The 25700-nt window shown below is 40.9% G+C and overlaps 1 protein-coding gene and 1 pseudogene across 8 annotated transcripts in view; both read left to right on the top strand.

Annotated features, from left to right (window-relative positions):
• Positions 1 to 20074, top strand: part of RNF180 (ring finger protein 180) — a 52417-nt gene extending 32343 nt beyond the window's left edge. For 4 of the 7 annotated variants that reach the window (XM_083404028.1, XM_083404026.1, XM_083404027.1 and 1 more), the window contains exons 5-9: positions 2822 to 2899; positions 3521 to 3550; positions 3704 to 3917; positions 7011 to 7136; positions 19745 to 20074. In XM_083404028.1, coding sequence (XP_083260154.1) covers positions 2822 to 2899; positions 3521 to 3550; positions 3704 to 3917; positions 7011 to 7136; positions 19745 to 19941 — 645 coding nt within the window. In that variant the 3' untranslated portion in view covers positions 19942 to 20074. The remainder of the gene's footprint in view (positions 1 to 2821; positions 2900 to 3520; positions 3551 to 3703; positions 3918 to 7010; positions 7137 to 19744) is intronic. The other 3 variants (XM_083404030.1, XM_083404031.1, XM_083404029.1) reach the window with 1 other exon arrangement.
• Positions 10191 to 14024, top strand: LOC310660283 (phosphatidylinositide phosphatase SAC2-like; annotated as a pseudogene). Its single transcript has 4 exons — positions 10191 to 10247; positions 10704 to 11488; positions 11876 to 12287; positions 12549 to 14024. The product of its transcript is annotated as a phosphatidylinositide phosphatase SAC2-like (transcript).
• Positions 20075 to 25700: the final 5626 nt, after the last annotated feature.

Genomic DNA, 25700 nt, shown 5'->3' with positions numbered 1-25700 from the left:
ATTCATCTTTGCACAGTGGCTCGGGCCTTCTTAAGGACATCGGGCTTTCACTTTGAGAAATTTAGACTTTGCACAGTAAAGTTTATAGTACAAATGAACACATAATTCACACTGGCCCCCTGGCCTGTAGATTTTAGAACCAAGCACATTCCACACCATGCATAGAACACACTGTAAATCTGAGCATCTGTGTATACATTAATGGACTACTTTGTTGTAATGACCCATTTCGTGATTCAGAACAAGGTTGTCTAATATGAACTATTCCCTCCAAAAACCAGCATCCTTCCTTCTCCTGAGACCAGTTCCCACCTTTGGAAACTTGTGTCACTTAACCAGTTTTATAACTGGAAGCTCAAAGTGGCCCAGATGCTTTTTGCACAGATCTCTCACCCATAAGTTTGATTCCTGCCCCGGTTTTCCCTTCTCATTTCACACAAAACTTGTCTAGCAGTAGTGATTATAAAGCTTTTCCCCTGACACATAGACAATTGAATGTGCTTGACTGTATTACCAATCAAATGCCATTTCCCCAAGAATTTGTTTCCAACTCAAACTATGAACTTTTCATCCAGTCATGCAGATGTCCCAAGTAATGTAGTTTTCAAGGACACCTACTCAGTACTGGCGCTGATGTTCATAAAGACTTGTGTAACTGCTTTTGTGTCTATACACATGCATATGTGAACCCGTATCTCCCACATTAAAGCATATGGTTTTCCCCAAATAATCATGAGAACTGTGGGTTGTTAAGAATGCCAGGCATTGTAGCTCTGTGTGCAGGAAACTACAGTTCCACTAAGATTCTTTGGGAGAAGCCATCTCCTTTAAATGTGCTTTACTGGAGACAATTGCATGCCATAGATGTTATTGCAATGACAAAGATACTCTGTATATATACACGATATTGCTTTGCTTATTTGAGGAAAATTCACCAATTCCAATAAGTACCAATGTAAATGAATCAAACTGTTTAGTTATACAAAATGGGAGACAGTGAGTATAATGACTTTGTGCCAGAGTATATAATGGGCTTAGTTGCAGTAACTCTACTCATTTGCAATGAATACTGCCATAGTATTCCACCCTTTTATGCTTCCAATTGTCTATGGATCATTTATTCTAGGTGCCATAAGTAGACAACACTCGCTTTAAATGTAAATGTTGTGCTGAAAAATATACTCTTCTTTATAGTTTTCTCTGTGAGCAATTTATCTCTCCCAAGGTGAAGCAGAAAAGCCTGAGAGGAGGCCATGGCTCTTTGTAATTCTTAGCTCCAAAGACCCTCTTAACCTACTTTGTTCTCCTTGACTTTTTTACTTCTATTTTGCATTTTATTGAGAAGCCAGACAGAGAGGAAGTGAAAGTGAATTATTAACTAAATACAAACATGGATGCTTTGACTTGTTTTGCTAACCATTATATGTGAAGTTTAGGCATAAATTTCTCCAAAATGTAAAACCATAAGCAACTATGCTAAATATCAGACATCAGTCTGAGCACAGAACCCTCAGAGGCCAAATTAGGAGGAAGGTCCACATCTTTAGGTGGTAAATGATTTCAGTGCTTTATTTTTCTGGTCTGCTTTAATCTCACACTAATCACATAGAACTACTTGTTTCCTTTTGCTGTTATTTTCTAAATTTACTACTTAATCCCTGCTACATTTTCTACCACAAGATGCCTCTTGCCACTAAATCAGCGCCTCAGGTAAAACTGTAGAAGCTTTGGGTGAAGAAGACAGGGAGAATTGTTTGACAGCGGCAAGTGAGGGATGATAATCACCATTAAAATAACTTTTCACTAGTTTATAAGAATTGAGAGCAGCCTGGAATTGTGAATGGTGTCAAAGTAATCCCAAACTAGAAGCTGAAAGAATTACACTTCAGTATTTAAAAATTAAATGTGAGCATCAGTCCCATTCTATATATTTTTCCTCAACTTGGCTCAATGATTGTATTTTTATTCATTTCATTTAACATAATTTATATACCAGTTAATGGTAAATAAAACCTATGAGCAGTTTATGAAGAAATTAACGTTAAAAGCAAGCTTTTAAAATTCAAAATATAAGTCACCAGTTAAAAATAAACATTACAAGCTAAATTACAGATTAAAATGCATGTCAATTTTGCATGTCTGGGTAGGTTTTCCTAAACAAAAAGGTGCTGAAAAGAGAATATATTTGCAGTGACGTGAATCTATATATACATGTTTGGTAACAAGCAATTATCACTTACATTGTTCAAATAAGTTAATAATAATAATTCAGGACTTCGTGTTTACTGCATGCCAAAAACAAAAATGCTACCATCTGCAATGCCAAATTCACAATTGACAAAATAAAGTAGACAAGTTTAGGTCATCTGAGCTGAGGAACTAATCAGAAATGATTTATCATTCTAATTTAATTTGGCATCAGCAAAAGAATGCAATCGCAAAAAGAAAGAGGAGTGAGATGCACACGCAAGCACACACACACAAAAAACAGACCTTGGCCGAAACCCATTTCTGACCTCTAATGTCTGGACCTAATTAATATGTCCTATTTAATTGACACCGATTGATTGATTGATTGATTGATTGACTGACTGACTGATACCTATTTAATATGTCTCTGCAACCATGAGATCTAGAAACCCCTGATTAAAAATGAAAGCTGGGTTTGCTCTTTCCATTTTCCATCCTGTGCTCTTGATTTCTTAGTCATTGTGCTAGAGAGTTGGGACCAGGTGTGGGCAAGTTCAAAGCTATTGCTTAGCTACAAAACTCCTAGGTAGCCTTGAACAACACATTGCTTGACTATACCACTACTGCTTAGATGCTCTTACCAGCAAGACTTTGGTCACAGAGCAAGGTTTCTACAAAAGCGCAGGAGCCATCCAACTATAAATCACAGGTATCTAAGCTAGTCATTGCATCAGCAATGACTCGGCACCAATTTTTTTAGTTGCCCTTGCTCTCCCACCCCTTCCTGGATCATGAGCAGGGCCTTGGCTCACAACATGTGCTGGTTCTGAACCCGTCCTCCTGACTAGGGCTCAGGGAAGGGAAAGACTGGGGTGATCTGGGGGATCTGAAGCTGGGAGGTAGGACCAGCTAGATTGTGTTAGATCCCCCAAATCCATAGCCCACCTGAATGGGACACCTTCTGGAGGGAAGGGCAGTAATCAGGCAGTGGAGGTAGTTTCTACTGCCTCCCCTTGAAACCCATTAAGTGCTAGGTGGGCTAGCTTGTATGAGCGCAGGCTTGCATTGCTCACTATTTTCGACTACAGCATGTGGAATTCTGAAGATGATGTGAGCATTCACTTTCTCATAAGAGAAGATAATTTGTTATAGTCATGCTAAGCACTCACCTACTTTTTAATACACCTACCCCTAGCCCCAGTGTTGTCGTTCTTTTGCTGACTGTTGTAATACAGTTCATAAAATGGGCACATCACAAGTGATAGGAAAGCTTGCCGTACATAGGGGGAGGTGATTTGTGTTATTGTTCAGCTGTTTCTTTTTGTTCTAGTTCCACCTAGAAGCGTTCACATTACTTCAGGTACATTGGTTTTACTTTGGGGTTATGTTAGAAAATATTAGTGGGGGTGGGGGAATACACATTGTATTTGGAGCATGATGCCTTTATTGTGTCTCTTCTTTGACTGAGTGAAATAATTTTTAAGCACTGCTTTGTTTCTCCCTCTTACCCCAGGCTATGAATACAGAAGAGGAGCACGAACACTGGCAAGATAAGGAAAGCTACCTCTGTGCAGTGTGCCTGGATGTTTATTTTAATCCTTACATGTGCTATCCCTGCCACCACATCTTTTGTGAACCTTGCCTACGCACACTCGCCAAAGATAATCCAACCAGCACTCTGTGTCCTCTGTGCCGCACGGCAATTGCCCAAGTTTTTTTCCAATCAGGTATAAAGCTTTTAAAGATATATTTCATCTTTCCTAGTAACGACCATAAATATTTAGCTGTCTTCCCTCAAAGTGAATGTTCAGGACTAATTAGACACTGTACTCCAAATCTAGTATAATGGTAACTACTCATACATTAGGCATGATGGTAGCAGATCCATGTCTCTAAATCCACATCTATTCCAGTTTTGTAGAGAAAGGGATCGGAACGCATGTTAGTAGCAAAAGTGGAAAGCGGGGGTGTGGGGGGTGTTAAACTGTCCCTCACCAACCAGGAGGTTCTTCCAAGACACATTTGTCTTCAACTGGGCTTAGAATCACCAATATTGGGAGGAAAGCACTTGGGGAGATTGTGTGTGTAGCACTCACTTCTCCATAGCCGCCCCTACATTAGGGGGGCAGATGCTGCTTGAAACACATAATCAGTTACGTTCTTATCTAGTTGGTGCCTTAGTGGTTACAAGTTTCTCGCACTCTCTTCTTTCAGGTGCATCCAGAACACAATTTTTGTTGCAGGAACAAAAATATATGGTTTTAAATAGAATTAACCCTAAATCCCAGGATGCATTCACTTAATAGTCTTACCTGTTGCTAGGTCCACCCCCAGCCCTGTTTGATGCAATAAACCCAGAAGCACGGGCTATACAAAAATTAACGTTTACAGCAGGTGTTTCAGTTTTTCCACAATATGATCTATCTCAGTCCAAGTTCCTGTGAATAGCTCAAAGCATTCCTCTCACAACATTAAAAATATAGCAATAGAAACCAGAATAGCAGTAATCCATTCTTCTAAGATTTCTCCAGCTATGCAACTTTTGAAATTAAAGAGTGGGTACAAACATTATCTGGTTGAGCTTAGATACCCTGCAGCCCAGAGAGCTTTTTCCTTATTAAGTTTTCAGCTTTGAAATCTGCAGTAACGGGGGAAGAGCACTTGGTATGCCCACAGGACCAGATAAGATGCATTTGTGGTTCAATGGAAATTGAAGAGCTAGCTCATTATTTATTGTACTGTCCATTATATAGCACATCCAGAGATAATCACTTGGGCGCTTTTCTAAAGAGGATGAGTAATGGCCCACAAAATTCCAGATTAATTTTTTTGCTAGCTTTCTGCCAAAATGGTGGCAGAGACAACTTGCCTGATTGAGTCAGGAAGGAAGGCTATTAATTGCAAAGGTGATGAGAATCATTAGTGATCCTGTGTTTATGTATTGAGGTTTTGGACAGCTTTCCTCTGCACTAGAGCATAGCTGTCAACTTACAGATTTGAAAATAAGGGACCAGCAGCCTTGAAAATTAGCGACCAGCAGCCAAAATAAGGGACCTGCAGCCTCACCTGTTCCAGGCACTCCAGTCTTCCTGTCCTCCTGCAGTCTGGTCAAACTCATGCTGGTAGCTTCGAGAACACTGTCCAACCAACTTTGTAACCAGAGGTTCAACTGAATAGAATCTGAATCACATGCACTACAAGGCCTATGCAGCCTCAACTTAAGATGGCTCCCCGGCCTGGCTTTGCACTGCAAAGTTTGCAGCAGCACATGCAACAAAATGGCATCCAGCATTCAAAAACCTCCTCAGCTTGCATTAACTAGCCACACACAAGGCATGCAAGCTCCACCCCCCAGTCGTTCTTAGACTTCTTATTGGGTGAGCAACACAGCCAAGCAACACAGTTGGAGCCTCCCTCCTCCCTGGCTGGCAGGGAGTGAGGGAGAGGAGCTGCTTCCTTTGAAATTTAAGGGACATCCATCAATAAGGGACAGCAGTGGAACATGGCGCTGGAATAAGGGACTATCCCTTCAAATAAGGGACACTTGACAGCTATGCACTAGAGCCCAGGCTAGACTATGTTTTCCCCCAATCTTCTCTGCATATTTATTTAGAAAATGTTGATACTACTCTTCATCCTACAACTGATCATAGAATGATATCCAGCAAAATATAAAAACATTATAAAATACAAACAATAATTTAAAAATAATGCAAACACTAAACCATCATAAAATCATAAAAAACAAGGCAAGGGTTAATCTCCACCAGTTTCCTGCCGCTTAAGTACTGCAAGCTGATAGACTACCTAGAAACTTCATCAGCTAATAATCTACTTTAGGGTGCTGCTATATAAAGTTGCAGAGAGCTCTTTAATTGCATGTGCTCAGCTTCCTTGACTATGATTGAGACCCTTCTGCTTTAAAATCTATGCTTAATATCTGTATGTTTACTTCCTAGACTTCAGCCCTTTATATAGCTAGGGATGCTATGTAAGTGTTCAAGAAGATATCACATCATAAATAAATAAGCTAAAAGTATTGCTCTGCTTTCCTTTGGACCCCATCAGTGAGTCCAGTGAGTCTTGTCATCTGAGCAACCCAGGACCTCCATACAAACTGCCCAGGCTTATGCTCCAGAGAGGTCACTTTAGTGCTGCAAGTACACTGACATGCAGCCTTGAACCACAGTGTATATAGCTAGACATACCCAAATGCTTACATGCAACCTACTAGAATCTGCTGCGGCCAGATCCTAAGCGTACTTGTTCAGTGGAATTTATTCCCTGGTTAGAATGGATAGGATTGCAACCCAGGTCATGCAACTGAAGCCTGTATTTTAAAGTATACAATGCTTACAAGTGCTATATTTTTTTTATTTTAAAAAAAAAACTGCTGCAGGAACTCAACCAATTTTTAGATCTGTTTTAACATGCAGCACAGAGAGCAACTGTTAAAAAAACACATACCCAAAATTCTAGTTAAGTGGTAACAAGTCGGATAATTAAATGGTTTTCTGGATTGTGGCATTGGTCTTGATTCCACATTACTGAGAATAAGTTTCCTGAAAGTAACAGATCTATATACAAGAGCTCACGCTTGCCAGGTTTTCTTATATGTGTTTTGTATTGAATGTTTAATTTTTTTTGGATTTTAAAATTCCTTTATGTGCTGCATGGAGACACTGTGTGTGTGTGTGTGTGTGTGTGTGTGTGTGTGTGTTATGTGAAAAATGTAAATAAAATCTTTGGCAATTACAAAATTTACATTATGAAGTGGTTTAGATTTGTGACCTGTGTTTTTACCTTCCCCCACACTGCAGAACTGAACAATTCAACAAAGGCTCACTTTCCTATTGAATATTCAAAATTAAAGGAAAACTTTCAAGAATCCGGTTTAGCAAAATGGCCCCTCCCTAGTTGCAAGAAGGCATTCAGAGTTATTGAAGGTAAGAAAGATTGCTGAATATTTTGCCTTTTCATGTGTCACATGCAGCCTGTAGCGTTCATGTGAATGGATTTGATGCCATTTGTTGGCCCCTACTTGTAAATTTTGCAGCCTAAGGCCTACAGATTCATTACATTACATGCGCCAGAGTTCATAACAGGACACTACTTGGGCCCTGTATTGAAAGAGTATCGGATAATACCACTGTTCAGATTGGTGGGTTATTTGGGGTAGTTATGCACCATGTTGTACAATATTATTGCTGTGTTTCACATTTGAAATCTAGGTATGTGACATTTTCCTGTAAAGTTACTTTACTGTCAGTTTCCCCAGGAAATACAGGTGTGAACCACCTGAAGTTTGCTTTCTTTTTCATTCAGCTTCCTACTAACTTCTGCTTACAGTTTTCAAAATCTTAAGCAGATTATAAATGCTTCTAAATAAATAATACTATTACCCTATGCAATGACTTGCACAATCTTATAATAGTATAACTATGATCTTTGATTCAGCAACAGCCATTGCCCTCTAATATGCATTGTTGCCTCATGGGGCTTGGACATGGAATTGCTTGGAGTTGGCTTAAGCTGAGGTCCTTTCTGTTTCCCGAATGCTAAGAAGTAGGCAGAAAAAGAACAAGAGACCCTCTATCATGGTTCAGAATAGGCACTGCCATGACATGACTTTATCACTTATTCTAGGGAGCAGAGCCCTGCACTGACTTGGTTTTATTTGAAACATTATTCTTTACTGGCAAGCCTTGGAACAAGATTGGAAGGTTAACTCTGAGGGTACTATATCCAGAATTGATAAACAGTTGACCCAAAAGCATCTTCCAATGTAGTACTGTAAAACTGGGTCAGTCAAGGTCAGTCCTTTTTCACTGAAAGCAACAAAAAATGTTCTGTGGCCTATGGAGCATTTATGGTTCTGCTCCCAGGCAAAATTTACAACCAGCAAAGACTATGCTTTTCTCTTCTTTCATTGAGTACCATTGTCCTACTAGGCTTGTGCTGAGCATGTATTTTTTGTTGTTACATAACTGCCATAAACACAGCACAGGACACACATTGTTGCTGGTATCCTTGTTTGCCCAATGTCACTTTGAAAAGAGTAGTCATGCAGTATGAAATGACAGATCTGATGGAAGCAACTTCAAAGAGTTGATCTAGCTAAATGTCAGATAAAGGAAGGAATCTGCAGAAATGCTGTTGGGATTTTAGAAAGAATAGGCATAAAGAGAAGGAATGTCTAGATGCCCTCTAACATTATTTACAGATGTATATTCAAGAGTGAAGATAAGATGACAAAGGCGGGTTTGGGCATGACCTCTACTTCTGTCACAGGCTTGAAATTGATGGTTCATTAAACCACTTCAAGCTTTGTAATTCTGTTATTTAAAATACCAAAATTTAAGAGCAGTTTTAGTATTTCAGTGAACTTCTTCAGGAGGTTGTACATTTCCTTCCTTGTAGGAATTACGAGAAAGGTTGAACAGGCACCTGACAGGGATGCTTTAGCTACAGCTATATTGACAGAGATTAGGGAACTGAACAACAGCCCTCTGGTTTCCTTGCCGCCTTATGATTCTACAATAATGCCCACCTAGTCATTAATAAGTATATTAAATATCAATTAATGTTTAAGCAAAAATTCTCATGAATTAAAATCACTGCTTCTCATCAGTTGGTAATTAGCATCCAGTTTCAAATCCGATTATTGGTATTGACTAGCTGTGCTAGCTTAAGACTGTTCTTGTTATGAGAATTGCTATGAGTTACATAAAAGAGTAATCACTGAGAGTCCAAAAAAAACCACCCACCCAAATGAGTGTGCCCAATCAATTTTACTGAGTAAAACTCTCAGTACATCCCTGGTTCTGCTTTCATGCCGGCAAACTACTTGCTGGCTCTTTTTTCTAATTCCTCTCCCTGTATTGTATCTCTTAGGATTGCTAAAATATTTATAGAATCTCTAATGCCTTTTGGGTCACTCCTCCCAAAGGCTCTGTGAGCCATGTTTTAAACATAATGCATTATGTTTCTTTCCTCACCTTTCCACACTTTCAGAACATCCTGAGTACATGTTGCTACAGAGAGCTTGTGAACACTTCCTGTTAAGACAGTTTTTCATTGAAGAAAAATAATAGATTTAAGTTCCATGGAATCAGTGAAAACACTGTATCCAAAAAGCAAGAGTATTAAAACTAGAGATAAAACATACAAACGACTATCTTATCGTTTGTAGTTGTTTTACAATGCTTTATGTTTATTTTCCTTATTACTGTATTATTATTTACCTGCCCTTTGCCCTAAGGCCCCAGACGGGGTTACAACAATACAACATTTAAAACAATTTATGGTCACAAAAATAGGGTGAGTCCTGAAAATAGATATCTCAGGCATCAAAGCTGTGCGTCTTCAGCATCAGGACAAGTTGTATAGTGAATTGCCAGATGGACCACTGTGAGGAGTTCCACAGCTTAGGGAAGAAGGCTATTCTGTTATTTATAATAAGTGTTTGTTCTGTAACAAGTGAAAACATGCTTTTCTACAACATTGTTCTGAATCACTCAATCAACAATTAGCTTTAAGACCTGCTGTAATTAAGATAGCTACCCGCATTGCTCAAATAATTAATTACATGCTCACTTCATATATGTAGCATTTTAAGTAAAATTGTCCATTACCTGCAGTTTTCATCATGTGAAAACACTTCAGAAAAATTTTACATGGGCAGGTATTTTTCAGTCCCCCACAACCACTACACCAGTCGAAGCCACTGAGATGCAAATTATTTGTGGCAGGCACAAGTATGGGGCACGATGGTGGCACAAGTGCTATCGATGGGGTGGACTGAAGAACTGTAGGATACAGCATAAATTTGCTTTTCTGCTGTGCTTCCCACATCTCTTCCACCCCATCCTATTTCAGCTGGCACAATGGTTCCACCAGTGACTTGCTCTGCCAGTGTTCCTGCTATTCCTCTGGGGTAAAGGGGCTTCTGCCAAATCCTCTTGCCCCTAGGCCAGCATATATTGAGTACTGTGCCCTAAATGGGTTGGGTACTTATTGGCTGTGACCCAAGCCCGGTGGATGCTACTCATGAAGATGTGAATGTCCTTTGGCTTTCTAACTCAGCATACTATGTAGCCTATGATGATGATGATGATGATGATGATGATGATGATGATGATAATAATAATATAATAATATATTATTATTATTTGTACCCCGCCCATCTGGCTGGGTTCCCCCAGCCACTCTTGGCGGTTTCCAACAAAGATGAAAAATACACTAAAATGTCACATATTAAAAACTTCCCTGAACAGGGCTGCCTTCAGATGTCTTCTGAATGTCAGGTAGTTGTTTATCGCTTTGACATCTGATGGGAGGGCGTTCCACAGGGCGGGCGCCACTACTGAGAAGGCCCTCTGCCTGGTTCCCTGTAACTTGGCCTCTCGCAGTGAGGGAACCGCCAGAAGGCCCTCGGAGCTGGACCTCAGTGTCCGGGCAGAACGATGGGGGTGGAGACGTTCCTTCAGATATACTGGTCTGAGGCCGTTTAGGGCTTTAAAGGTCAGCACCAACACTTTGAATTGTGCTCGGAAACGTACTGGGATGAAGTAGATAAAGTAAATCAATACCAAAGGCTGAGCCTTGGAGATTTGGAAAGAATAGAAATAGATCCCGAACCAACTCTCTTTCAGAGCCCAAGTTCTTGTGCATGAAGCTCCATTATAAATACAAAGACACAAGTGGATATTTCCATACCCTTAGAGCGGAGATGCGCAACCCTGAAGAGGATGGAAAAGATACTCTTCAGTGCATTTCGGAGATGGTGTAAATCACAAAACAAGCCATGGGGTTAGTTGTAGCCATTTTTGAGAAGAAACTGGAGAGGAAAGGCAGTAAACCCCATGAGGACATCATTGGTATTAGATCCCAAAATAGAGGATCCCTAGCCCAAGGAAAATACTACTTAATGAGAAAGTTCTCATCTCTTAATCAGAAAGTGAAGCAAGGCAAATCCAATGTAAACATGAGCAACCTTAGATAGTTGGGGAACTTTACAAAGCCTGAAATGAAAGTCAACTTCTTAAGGCCCAACTTGAAAGTGAATCTTTGGAAATCTGACAATAGTCTTGAAACCATGGAGAATCCTGTGATGGCCTGGGACTTGGACTCGGAACCAGAGGAGTCTCAGTCCACACCGGATCCTTTGCCTCAGGCGGCATCTGAACCTAGTCTGGGGCCTGATTCTGAAGAGCCCCAGTCTGCACAGGTTCCCTTGCAACAAGCACCAGGTGGGCCGAGTCAGGGGCCTAAGCCTACCCTGGCTCCAGATGTGGCTAGTACCTCATTGCCTTCAGCTGGGCAATCACTTACAGCTGCTCCACTGCCAGTTGGGTCAGGAGAGGCTGAGGCGGCCTCTGGGTCCAGTAACCCACTTCCTGAGCTGCAGACATCTCCCGAGCTGCAGAGACTAAGGTCTGAGAGAAGGAGAGACCTGAGTACTTGCAGGAGGAGTGCTTGCCTTTGGGCAAGACAGGGAGGTGAGTCACCGGGGGATCAGGACCGGCCGTTACCCCGCCAAAGATAAAAGGCTGTCGGACCCCGCCCCAGGTTGCGGGAGCAACGTTGCTGTTTGCTAGAACCTGCCTGAGACCCTGTGCCTGACCTTGCCTGCTTTCCTGCCTCATGTCCTGCCTTGGCCCTGTCGGACTAACTCCTCGCGGAACCCTTGGATTCGGGACTGGATCTGGAACGTGGTGCTCGGGTTACCCCCGGACCCAGCACAAATCCCATGACAGATCCTAAAGCCAATGCAGAATCTGAACTGAGATCTCCTCAGATACTCATTCATTCTGATGAGTACCTTACAAATTCCAAATCTGATGATGACCAGCAGTTCATGGACTCCTTGGAGACCGTGGGACAGATATGTTCTGCCCAGTTGTGGTATCATCACCTCTGCTCCTCAGCTAGGCAATCAGTCCCAGTCTATAAGCAGCACTGACATCAATGTTAGCATTCCTGTTCCTTCAGAAATGCACATGACACACTATGAAGACCAAACTAACAAGTCTGAATTGGAAGGCAAAAGGGCCCCAGGAAACTGCTGCCACAGACAATGCCGTAATAGAGTTCACTAAGCTGATTGATGTCTACTGCCACAGATTTATGCAGGACGCTCAAACTAAGATGACAAGTGTTTCGGAAATGGAGATGAATTCTCAAGAAGCCCAGCAAGAGGTGGATCATGTTAGCAATAATGCTTCAAAGAAAACTGAATCTTGTTTGGGAACAGCTGTTGAGGTTCCTTCTAGGCCATCTAAATTGAATGTACCATTTTCAGAGTCAGGATCCCAATTCTTAGCAGTAGAAAACACCAATGCTAAGTCTCATAACAGTCCAGGCTCCTCATCCAGTGTACTGGAAGCTGGGTCAGGTTTCATATGACTCCTTCACCAGCAGAGAATAATGGCAGTGGGGCAGTTTCTCCTTTTGCAAAGATTCAGAGCTCCATGGTTCAAGTGACTAATATTACACAAGCTGGTTTGACCCAACAAATCAGCTTTGCAGTGGCTAAAGGCCAGAAGAGCCCAGCCGAACCAGAATCTGTAAATGAAATTCAGCAAAATGAACTGAGAGAAATGTTCACACGGTGTCAGATGTGAATAATTCAGATCGAGGGAGCATACGCTTCAGATTTAAGTTGTGCATACAGTATTGCTAAACTAATGGTTTGTAACGGCCCTTTGAGGGGAGAGGTGAACCAACTGCCACTAAGTATTGGTATCAAAAAATGCCAGTAACTATGTTTACAGAAAGGTTTGGGAAATGTTAATTGGGTTCTGAACAGGTTTCAGAATTATTCTCAAGTGAAGGTAAACTATATTAAACAGGCAGCTCATACACCAGTGGTTGATGTGCATGTTAGTTTGTGTGATCAGTTGCACAATTATCTTTTGAGACCAGTTTATACAGGCTTTCTGATTTATGTAGAAGCTGGTTCTAAACACCTGTTAACCCTAAATGTATTTAATGTTATTGGCCAAGTGATAGTGAGTGTCTGTGCACGGGTGCATGCCCATGCAAGACTCAGCTCTCAGTTTTAACATAAAAGTGAATTGATTGGTGTTGAATTGCCAGGAGAACAAATCCCTCTATAAATATTTCTGTAATTATCTTTAAACTATTTTGAAATGATATGATAAAAAGTGTCAACGCATCTGTGAAACAGCCAACTATTTTGTTTAATTTCAGCACAAGATGTGCTCGATACTTAAATAACAGATTTAAAATAGCAACAAGCCACAATGTGATATTTCCTAACATCTTTATGTTAGTTGCTTAAACTCTCAGTAGCAGTAACATGCCTGGGTGTGAAGAATATTCATTGACCTCTGATTTCCAGGTTAATATTGGGAACTTTCCTTGTATTATATAAACCATCTTCAAGTCTTCATGCACAAATCACAGAAAGTAGTTATATTAATCAGTTCTTACTGAAAACCTGCATGTAGGACACCTGCATCTAGTAATTTATTTCTGCTTAATGTGCACAATAAAACTGTCAATTTGGTTGAGGAAGTAGCACAGAGACAATGGAGGAAATTCAGAGACTTTTACATCATTTAAAAACTTTTCCTAAGCCACAATACCTCAAGGACTGCCTCTCCTCATATGAACCAACCAGGACCCTGTGATCATCATCAGAGGCCCTTCTTCACTTGCCTCTTCCATGAGAGATCCAAAGGGTGGCAACACGAGAACAGGCCTTTTGTGTGGTAGCTCCCTGTTTGTGGAATGCTCTCCCCCAGGGAGGCTCGCCTGACACCTTCATTACAGGCAAAAACATTCCTCTTCTCCAAGGCCTTGGGCAATTAAACTTTTAAACTGTGGTGGGGTATTATTTTGTTTTTTACTATGTTATGTATTTTTATGTTAAGCGCTCTGTGATCCTCAGATCCTCAAGTGCCTAGGGCTTGCCGATTGAAAGGTCAGCGGTTCGAATCCCCGCGGAGGGGTGCGCTCCCGCTGTTCAGTCCCAGCGCCTGCCAACCTAGCAGTTCGAAAGCACCCCTGGGTGCAAGTAGATAAATAGGGACCGCTTACTAGCGGGAAGGTAAACGGCGTTTCCGTGTGCGGCTCTGGCTCGCCAGAGCAGTGATGTCATGCTGGCCACATGACCCGGAAGTGTCTTCGGACAGCGCTGGCCCTTGGCCTCTTGAGTGAGATGGGCGCACAACCCTAGAGTCTGTCAAGACTGGCCCGTACGGGCAGGGGTACCTTTACCTTTTTATGTTATGTATTTTTATGTTAAGCGCTCTGTGATCCTCAGATGAAGGGTGGTATAGAAATTTTAGTAGTAGTAGTAGTAGTAGTAGTAATCCCCACAGAGAGAGAGAGAGACACTTAATCATCTCTATCCAGCCATGTACAAAGGTTCCAAAGTCTCACTTCATATGAAGCCACTGATTTTGGAAAAAGTAAATTTTGTAGAGCCTGAATGTTAGAAGATTCAGGACAGATAGAAAAAAGTAGTTCTTCATGCAGCACATAGTTAAACTATGGCACTCACTTCCTCAAGAAGCATTGATGACTGCCAACTTGGATGGCTTTAAAAGGGAACTGTACTGACTGCCACAGTTAGAGGCATTAGAGGTTGGAGGTTGTTGGGAATTGCAGGTGTTGTTGTGCTCATGTCCTTTTAACAAACTTCCCACAGTATTCTGGTTGGCCACTGTGAGAGCAGGATGCTGGGCTGATCCGACAAAATCATCTGATGTTAATAAGAAATGGCAAGGTTCAAAAGCCAGTTGGGAACATTTCAGTGTTCCAGGACGTTCTGTAAATGACCTTAAAGCAGCCATCCTTGCCACGGTCAGTCAGGGAACTTTTTGTCCACCAAGCCCACTATCTCTCTCCTTCCTATGTTCCTTAATGCCTTTATTGTGTTTCATCCCTGCATGGTTTATTTTTTGAATTAAATTGCATTCCAAGCAGTCGTTTGGGGGTTAACAATCAAGTTTTAACTTGAAGAAAATTTTCATGCATTTTCCCTCCAAATCCAGAAACCTTCACCCATATTTGTTATCTTCATTAACAGCTGTTGCTAGCCACCTGCTGTGAGGCCGAAAAGGAAACTTGAGTGCCTGTTTTCCACATGATTTTTTTCAGCATCACACAGTGCTCACATCTATATATAAAATGTGCTGCACAATCATACAAGGATAAATCTCACTTGGCTAAAATCTCCTGAGTTGTGAGAAATGCAGGTACTGCTCTCAGCTTAGAATGTGCTAAAATGTTAGCTTCTGTTTGATTTACCTGCTACTCTTTGGTTAGCTACTTAGATTAAAAACAAACAAACACACACCACCTGTATGTTTTCCATCACTTTGCTCATTGACATTCTTCTGTTCATAATAAAACAAAAATGATGGGTTGTTGTTGTTTTTTGCACCATCTCACATAATGTCTCTAATGGACTTTTGCCTGTTGTTTTTCTTGAGGGTAGGAGAGAGTGGTTACTTTCTAAAATGCCACAAAAATCAATGCAAGGTAAAGAAAACAGCTGAAAGAAGGAAGATGAGAGCATACTGTTAATCGAATCACAGACAGTTCGCTTCTTGGAGCAAAGACTGACTGTCTCTTATTCAATTAACACAGTTCACTTTTGCCTTCTTTGTTCTGAGAGCAGTATAAGCAAGTAGATTTTAGCCTGAAATCATTATAGATTTATTTTATGTTTCTTAAACAACTGATGCAAAAACCTCTGGGAGTGTTTTTAAACAATTAGTCTCATATATATATATATATATATATATATATATATATATATATATTCATTGGTTCTGTGGCTGTCATACAGGACAGTTTCCTGATGGGCATTCTCTACCTCTCTTCAGACTTGCTTCATAAAAGCATCCGTCCCCACAGTTTGCCTTACTAGCCGCATAAATGTAACACAGACCACATTGTCCCTGAAACATCACAGGGCCCCATCATTGAAATCTACATGGAATAAATTTTAAAGACACTGAGAAACTAGTTGAAGGGAGAACTACAAGGAAGGTATTTGAAAGAAGACATTTGATTAAAACAGCCCTTTTTTGTTTGTTAACAGAATTTTTCTAGATAGAAGTATTCCTATTTAAGTGTGTGTCTCAAGTTATCAGGAAAAAAATTAAATGGCGTGAAACGTGTTCTAAGGAGCTGGATATCAAGCAGACATTTGCATCATATTACTAAATACAGTATGCAAGAGCTAAAGCTTCCTAACATCACTGCAAAACAGGCAAAAGACTTCCAAAATTACCCTTTACCCTTGCCACTAAATCTCTACTAGATGTCTGGCAGACCAAGATTATGCTTTTCTTATACCTAGTGCCTTTCTGTTTGCTGAAAATGAGTGAAAAATGTTTACATCCTTCAGTAATGGTAACAACATTCGGTTTTGCAGGTTAGCAGAGGCTAATGGGGTGAACTACCCTTCATTCCAATTGGGTAAGGAAAAATGATGAGCCCATTGGTCCATCTAGCTCAGTATTGTCTATCCTGGTGAGCAGCAGCTCTCCAGTGTTTCAGGAAGGACCTTTTCCCACTGTTATGTACTGAGTTGAATAGGATCCAAACTGCAGCAGTCTGATTGGTCCTAGAACAATAGGATCCAAAAGGCAGCAGTCTGATTGGTCCTAGAACAATAGGATTCAGAATGCAGCAGTCTGATTGGTCCTAGAACAATGCAGCAGTATGATTGGTTGGCAGGAACCACCCAATCATGCTCCAGATATAAGTGAATCCACAACCTGATTGGCTTACAGTAGAATTCCGGAATTAGCCAATCATGTGCAGCCCATTGTGTAAATAATGTATATAAGGCAGATACTTTGAGGGGACTTTCATTCATTCCTCCTCACCACTATGAGCTGAATAAAGAGCACGAAATCACTTTGCGACTCTGAGTATATTTCACCCACCCTACCCAGAGATGCCACCAAGGACTGGACCTGGGGCCTCCTGCATGCAAGGGAGATGGTCTGCCTCTTGAGTTGCAGTTCTTAGTAACACATATGCTTATGGTGCTGCTTGAGTTTGGGCCGGAGACCAGGCTGGGGATGGGCTGATCCTTCCTTCTTCCCAAAGGAATATGGAAAATAATTCTTAAAAACAAAGAAAATATTTTAAAGACTTTATGGAAAGCAAAATGAGAAACACAACTGGTGACTAAAGAACACCCTATTCATCCATAGCCACGTGTACTGAGAAGACGCAGCTTCCCCCTTTTTTAATTCGGTGTGGACTATTAAAACTGAATTAATTAAGATATAGTAGAATGAATTTCCTATTTATGTGACAGGAAGTTCAGGCAGGAGCCTAAACTTACCGTTTTTATGCTTTTGGTGCATGCAGTAATGAATCTGCAAGAGCCTTTGATGGAAGGGTGTTTAATACTAGCATGTAACTTACGCTTTGGATTTATGATTGCTTTTCATTTACTCTTCGAAGTCAAGGGGGCTTCCCATACAGTTCTGGCGGGGAAAATTGGGTCAGACATTTAGCTAATGCAGTATGAGATGTATGACTGTGGAGTTCACCAGCAAGAACAATTACAGTAATAAAATTTCTATTTTTGAATGAAAAATGATTACATTATAAAGTCTAATCCAGGGTAAATATAAGGCAGGTTTGCTTAAAGTAAATCACACAGAGATACAAATCAAGGATTACATCTATTCATCTGAATCTTCTCAACTGGTGCAACTTAACGTCACAAGTTCAACTAATGTCACTAAACGTTTGCATGATTATGTTTTGATTCATGATTACAAGATGATTCAAAGTTGTTGAGGCAAAAATAGCCGCCTGGCAAATTTTGTGTTATATTTGCCATATGAACGAAGATAAATAAAATATAATCAAACGTAGCCAATTTGATTAAAGTCCTCTGGAGAGTGGACTACATATAGAAGATTTACATATGGAAATCAAATAGTTTCACACCAATGGCAGCGCTTGTCACTTCCAGATTCATTCCTTACAAGCTGTGACATAAAATGAGGAAATAAAACCTAGGTGCACATTTTGTAGTGATGTTTAGGATATGTTAATACTCCAGAGCCATTGAAAATATACTCTAAAAGCTTTTATGGGGGTTAATCTAAGATACTTCTGTTATTACTGTATTAAAAACCTTAAAAAATTAAACTTTATTAGATTAAAATTATTGGGGAAGAAGCTGATCTGATAATACAGAATGTAATTTCTGCTATTGTGTGCATGTTATTCTGGCATGAGGTTTGGCATTGAGCCATCTTTCCCTTATACATTTTTATCTCATTATTTGAGAATAAGACTGCACTATCAATTAAAAAATTGATAAAATATTATTCCCAATCCATTTCATTTAATTAAATGCTGGGAGAATGGGTTGGTTTTGTATTGGGGTGAATATTTTACTTGTGTTTCTTGGGAAAGGGTCTTATTTTGGGATACAAACGGAAGTTGGCTGTAGTGGCAAAAGTTTTGTTCCATATTCTTCTTTTATCACATATCATAGAGCAAAACCATGTCAGATTTTTAAAAAAATAATAATAATTGAGAGTGATTTATTATGAGCCTTTGAGAGACTGGTCACTAGGAGGTGGTTTTTGATATCTCATGGCTTTTCTTTTCAAACTATGCACAATAGCCTCATAAGCACAGATGCTCTAACTTTATAAAGATCTGTAATAGTTTGACACGCAGTCACATTTTTTTTAGGTCACATTTTTAAAGCAATTTTGGCATAAGGGTAAGTACATCCATTACAAAGGCTGGAAGTTGCAAGGGGTTGTATCATGTAAAGAGCCTATCTGAAAGGGCCACCCCATATTGGAGAAAATGCTGCATGAGAAAGTAGGTAACGTAAAGCATAGTTGGTTCCAGATAACCCAAATTAGATCTTTCATGAGCGCTGTACTGTCCAAAGTGAAAGGAATTTGCTCCCAAACCTCGTTTGTTTACACTCCTTGGGGCAATTGAAAGGGTTAGCATCTCAGTTATACAACCTGCTTGTTGATATCATTATAGGATCCTCAGAAGGCTTGAGAATGGTGTGTGAGGGAGATATAGGGCGTCTTCTTTTATTCTATTTAATTTTTAGGGATTCTTGTTTGTTTTATGGTTTTTAACTCCCCAGAGGACATTATTGAGTGGTATATAAATATTGCAAATAAATAAAATAAAAGGCATAACACAGAAGGAAAGAAAGATAGGGAGGAAAAAGGAAAATAAGCAAAATCTAGCACAAGTGCTTAAAGTTTGTGTACTAAGCAACTTGAATGGAAGCATTTGGAGAGAGAAGAAGGGCGAACTGGAACTGACCTCTCAGCAGAGCCTACGGAGTGTTTCCTGATTCATATTATTCCCTCTTCTACAGTCAGGTGGAATGACTGCTGCAAGATGGCATATGAAGGAGAGATGGGATCAAATGTAGCTGGACTATTATATTAGCATATGGTTTCCCCCTGTCTTTTCTCTGTGTATCTAAGAAAAGGAATTTATACTAGCTGTGTTTTTGACAGAATTATAACTTGTTCTTTTTTTTCTGGTCCTGCAGGTTTTCAAAACACAGATTCCTTTACCCGAAGGCATTTCCCACATGCTGCTCACAGGATGGACTATATGGACTTTGAGGATGATAGCAGAGGATTGCGATTTGACATGGACATGGTGATAATCTACATTTATTCCATCAATTGGGTTATAGGATTCATTGTGTTCTGCTTTCTCTGCTATTTTTTCTTTCCCTTTTAAGGACTTCTATTTCCCATTGTTTCGTTCAGCCATCAGGCATGGGAACAGACATACCCTGATGTAAAAAGCATGTGGAAGACTTGGATTTACTGTTTTAAAAATTGAAATGGTTAAAATATCAAGAGTAACCCAGTGTCCATTTTCTAATCATTAGGTTTTTCTGTTGCATTTTGAACTTTGAATTGTGAAGAAGTATTTGTATATAGTGTGTAATTTTACTAATGCCTTCTAAAATGGACACACAGTTTTCTGATCGAATACTTTCTTTTTGGTTCTGTATTGCCAACATTTACGCACATTAGAGCAGATTCAAATGTGCATATTGACTGAAAAGTGGCTTCAGCTACAAGCTACAATTGGCATGTTTGAAACAGTCTTCATAGTTCACATCCTACAGATAGACCCTCCATATCACCTCAGATATAATGATTTCTGTGGAGGAGTTGACACCTTAAGCAGTTAGGCTCCCTTGTGATGTTTGGAGTTCTCCATATGATATATTTGCTTATTTGCAGTGTGTATCAAATGCACTGTATATCACATGTGTTAAGACTCTAGCTTTTCATCTCCAATATTCATCCCGAATATATTAAGTTCACATAGGATATGGTTCAAGAGCAGTTTTTGTGGTGACCAATGTAGCCAAACCTGCAGAGACAATCTAGCTCTCTTTTGTCTATGTTTGTCAAAGTATTGACGTGGAGGAAAACTAACCTTTAGTCTCCTGAAGCAGAGTAGTCACATTTATTATGGGACAATGAGTGGAAACACAAATCAAAGGCCACATTAGTACTGCCTGTGTTTAATGGAAGCTGTTTCCACAATGCAATTAAAAGACACCCCAAAAAGTCATATCGGATTGCTATTGTAGGAAAATGCTACACCTCATGTTTACTCTAGATAACACCATATGTGGCAACAACATTACACCTCACTTTCCACTGCCAGTGGGAACATTTTAGGGAATGTAATATTTGGACTTGGTCAGTGTCATCAAGTAACAAATAATCAAGTGATGGTGCAAGATACCAGGTGACGAATATGAACATGTGAATCAGCCCCTTGTTTCTTTTTTAGCACTTGACATGCAAGGTGCAATAAGTTACTTGCCTGTTACTTTAAGCTCACATCTTATACAGATTCACACATGCATACAGAATCAACTGAGGCATGAATGAGCAATCACAGCTCAAGTCAGAAAGGTCGTATCACCACACATTTCCTTAAACACAGTGTTTTTCATTAGAGACTGCTCACACATTCAGCTGTGAGTTGTCAAGTGTTGAAAAATCAAATAATCATTATTTGTGCACAAACTGCCCTTAGATGTAAGAAGACTGGAAGCATTGCAAAGATACATATGTCACATATTCTTGTAACACACACACACACACAACCTCAATATGTGGAAGAATAGGTAACTGAAAAGATTGTGGCACAGATTGTTGTTTGGCATTCTGATGTTAGTCCTGTTAATCTCCTCTGCTCTCAGTATGACTGGATCTGGATCCAGCCCATAATTTAACATAGTATTTATTATTTCTAAAGTGCCTAAAACAAAACAAAACAGGGTGCTATGAAACAGAGTTAACCACAAGAAAATGGCGCCCCTCCAATTACAATCTGAGACAGCAGGTTTAACCTTTGGTCTGTCTAAGAGATTTATACTAGAGGAAAGCAATGTATACTGAGAAATAGAGGCCAGTGGCATGGTGTAGGGGGGGCCGGGCGCACCGGGCGCAACATCTGGGGGGGGGCGCGCTCGCACTCGCAGCTCTCTGCCCCTCCTTGGCTCGCTCACTCTCTCACACTGCAGTGCTGGCTGTGCAAATCCGATCCGAGCCGCCGGGTCGCTGCCCACTGTGGAGGGGGACGGTGCCAGGCATGCGGTGCGGTGCGGAGAGAGAGCGAGGGACTATCTGGGGGAGGGACGGTGCAGTGGGGGGCGCAAATTACTTGCCTTGCCCCGGGTGCTGACAACCCACGCAACGCCACTGATAGAGGCAACGAAATGCAAGCGCTAAGAAGTTTTTTTTAAAAGCAATTTTAAATTTTAAACGATAAGCCAATGCAAAGAGAAAAGAAGAGGACAAACACTGTTATATTTACAGACAAGAAAGGTGAGAAATATTCAGAGCAAAAAATATTTATCATTTTAGATAGTTTGAAGCTAGGTTGTTTAGAAAATGACCAGAGTTTATTTTAGACTATGATCTATGCTTCTTACCAAAATTCATAGAAAGCGAAATTACTGTACTGTAAACATTTTTCTCCAAGCTGCAGAGAAGTGCTGAGCTCAGGCTTGTTCTAGCTCATGCACTTTGCGGTGGACCATGGTTTACACGCATGTCAGCCCATACTCTCAAGTTCACAGCATCTTAGTCTGCCAATACTATACACTGTTTTTTAATAGCCCAATCACAAATATCACTGGGAAACTACAAGGATTCTTCTGAGAAAACACTATCACAGATTAGCATCAACTCACTGAGCAAATTTCTCAAAATAACAAGGTTTTGCCTTTGCGGGGCCAAGCACAGGAAGCGTGCCGCCCTGGTGCAGGGCTGCCCAAGGTAGATATGAGACTCATAACGTCAGTTTGGGGTAGAAATAGACCACAACTTTATTGGTGTAAGGAGGCTTAAGTGAAGACATTGGAAATGCATCAGATATCAAGCAGCTCACCAGCTGGTTGATCAGAGGTTTGGTTGACCTTGAATAGCAAGTCTATCTATTATGTACATTAAATTGGGGTGATCCCTTCAGGGCCGCCACTTGGAAGGGTGCTATGGCCCATCTTCCCCCGTGTGGACTCCCAGAGACACCCCTTCGCAGATCTCCTTTAGCCAACAGGCTAAAGATGCAACCCAATGCCTTATCCACCCGAAGTTGTGACAATTGCTATGAGGTAGGTAAAAGCCTGCCAACCAGACAGTTTGTCTACTCGAAAATATCATCCCTGGCCCCAAATATAGCAACTGAGTATTCCATGGAAAGGCCTGCATGCTGCCTCACCCACCCTCCTTTGGGCAGGACCATTCAGAAACAGGCTGGGATGGTGAGGGATCCAACAATATATGAGCAGCCAACTTCTGCTACGACTTGCCTTTTAAATTATTTGGACGGGCTTGAATGGAGCCAGGTCTGTTGCCATAGCCACGCCCCTTCATCACTCTGATTGGTCCATTCAAATGGGCTTTCACACCTTACAAGGCAACCACTTGAGTTGTGCCATGATGCAATGGGACTGGGCCACGCCGGGCCGCATACCATGCTTCACTGCAGTCCCAGGTAACCAGCCATCCTTTAAATCTATACCTGGCAGCTTCCTTCTGTCTGTGCCCCATTCCTGACATACTTTGTACAGTCAATCTGTAAAGATTTCCATTTTAATTCATTAACTCTTTTATCCAGTCTTTTTTGGCTCCCTCTTTTGTATTTAGCTTGGGCCAGAAAAGCTTAATCTGCATTATCTCAAAGGCAAAATACAGACCAGCTGAAAGCCTGGGGAACACCTGATGCTGCAGCTGTGCTAAAGCTAGGCAGCTGTTGCTTCTTCTATGCAATCCATTATAGAACTATGGATGTCTTTTATCACTGTATGTTCAATATAGCAATACTGGGGGGATGTTTAAGAATGAAAATATAAACTTCAAGGTTTTATTCATAGATCTGACATGCAGTTTCCCTCACCAAAGGATTTAGGTTGTTTGGTGCTTATTTGTCATAAGTCTATGACTCAGTTGTTCCTGGCTCACCATAATGAAGAATGTGAAGTACATTTTCAGCCAAAATGTGTTTTGTACTTTGGAGCTTTAACAAAAAAAGGGGGATAGTTGTGAAGAAATAATAAAGTAATTGTTTTTCTTGACCTGACTGATTTTTTAAAATGTCATTCTCTAAAACAAAACGATTTGAAAATGAAAATCATTTGTAAGAATGTAATTATGGTGCTTTAAAAATAAAGATCATTAATAAACATATCCAAATCTATTCAAAACTATAAGATATAAGTAATCTGGTATATCTTGTGTACTTACATTAATAATCTGGTACACCAGCGCCACATAACATAATATTTAGGACAAGTCCATCCTCATATTACCTTTTAGTTACTACTGCACACCAGAAGTTTAAGCTTACCGGTATATATCCATATGGATGACTATGGGCAAGCATGATGTTTCTAGTGTTGGAGGTACTCATATGCCAAGGACTAGATTCTCAGATGGGGTTGCAGGTCCAGGACATGGTGTCTATGGAGGACCCAACTGATGTTGAAGTCTGGATTGATATACCAGATGAACCTCTGGTATTGCTGGTTCATCTGAGTTACCTGTCCAGCACCTCATCTAGGTCAAAATCAGAGCCTGATACACTGCTCAGTGTGGTAGTCATACAAGGAAACAAGCACATTAGTTGCTGAGAAAGTTCAGAAGCCTATGCTCATTAAGGACCAAACTAGAAGTACAGGGTAAATGCATTTGTGTCTTTCATTAGCCTTTCAAACCCTGGAACAGAAGTCCGTTGTCACATCCTATTAATATTCAACTGAGCAATGTTATCCCAGCAAAGGCCTAAGAAAGGCTGATTTATATCCTTGCAGTCAGCTCCTCTCTCTCTTCCTGATCATCTGCTGGCTCTCAATGCACACCTGAACCTTCTCTAGTTTCTCCCTCCTCTGAAGTAGACCCCTGGTAGGGAAACCCACGGATGGCCCTCGAAGCACTCCTCTGCCATCTGATCTTCTGAGCTTGGTGTCTTATCAGCTCCTGGGGGGGGGGGGTGAGGATGTAGAAGGAGAGTCTGGGTCCAGGTGCTGATGGTGATCAGGGGGTCCAGGCAAAGTGTCTTTGGGACTTGGTCAGACTGTTCAACTATGGCATTGGGCTCTTCAAGCTCCCTGGTGGCACTGGAGGTCTTGGTAAAGTCCCATTCCTCTTCCTCAGATGAAGTCCCCCAAGAGTCATGGCCAGGCTGGACTCCAACAGTGCATGTTAAACATGTGTTTGGCCCATTCAAATATAAAGTAAGGCTGGTGAGAAGAAGTGGGGGGAGGGGAGAGAAATTAAAACCTGCACTCTATATGATCTGTCACCTTTGTTCTCCATATCTGTGCTCCACAACTACAAGGACGAGGGTGATCTGAAAGTGGAGATGTTGACATCAGGCCCTTGTCATGGTCAAATCACTTCCTGTTGAGATTTAGGCTTTCAGTGCCTACATAACTGAGAGTTGTTGTTGGTGTTGTTTAGTCGTTTAGTCGTGTCCGACTCTTCGTGACCCCATGGACCAGTGCACGCCAGGCACTCCTGTCTTCCACTGCCTCTCGCGGTTTGGTCAGACTCATGTTTGTAGCTTCAAGAACACTGTCCAACCATCTCGTTCTCTGTCATCCCCTTCTCCTTGTGCCCTCAATCTTTCCCAACATCAGGGTCTTTTCCAGTGAGTCTTCTCTTCTCATGAGGTGGCCAAAGTATTGGAGCCTCAGCTTCACGATCTGTCCTTCCAGTGAACACTCAGGGCTAATTTCCTTAAGAATGGATGCGTTTGATCTTCTTGCAGTTCATGGGACTCTCAAGAGTCTCCTCCAGCACCATAATTCAAAAGCATCAATTCTTCGGCGATCAGCCTTCTTTATGGTCCAGCTCTCACATCCATACATCACTACTGGGAAAACCATGGCTTTAACTATACGGACCTTTGTTGGCAAGGTGATGTCTCTGCTTTTTAAGATGCTGTCTAGGTTTGCCATCGCC

The sequence above is a fragment of the Podarcis tiliguerta genome, assembly GCF_965153285.1.
Source record: "Podarcis tiliguerta genome assembly, chromosome: 11".
Lineage (NCBI taxonomy): Eukaryota > Metazoa > Chordata > Lepidosauria > Squamata > Lacertidae > Podarcis > Podarcis tiliguerta.
The sequence above is the reverse complement of the archived record's forward strand: the minus strand, read 5'-3'. Positions and strand labels throughout refer to the sequence as shown.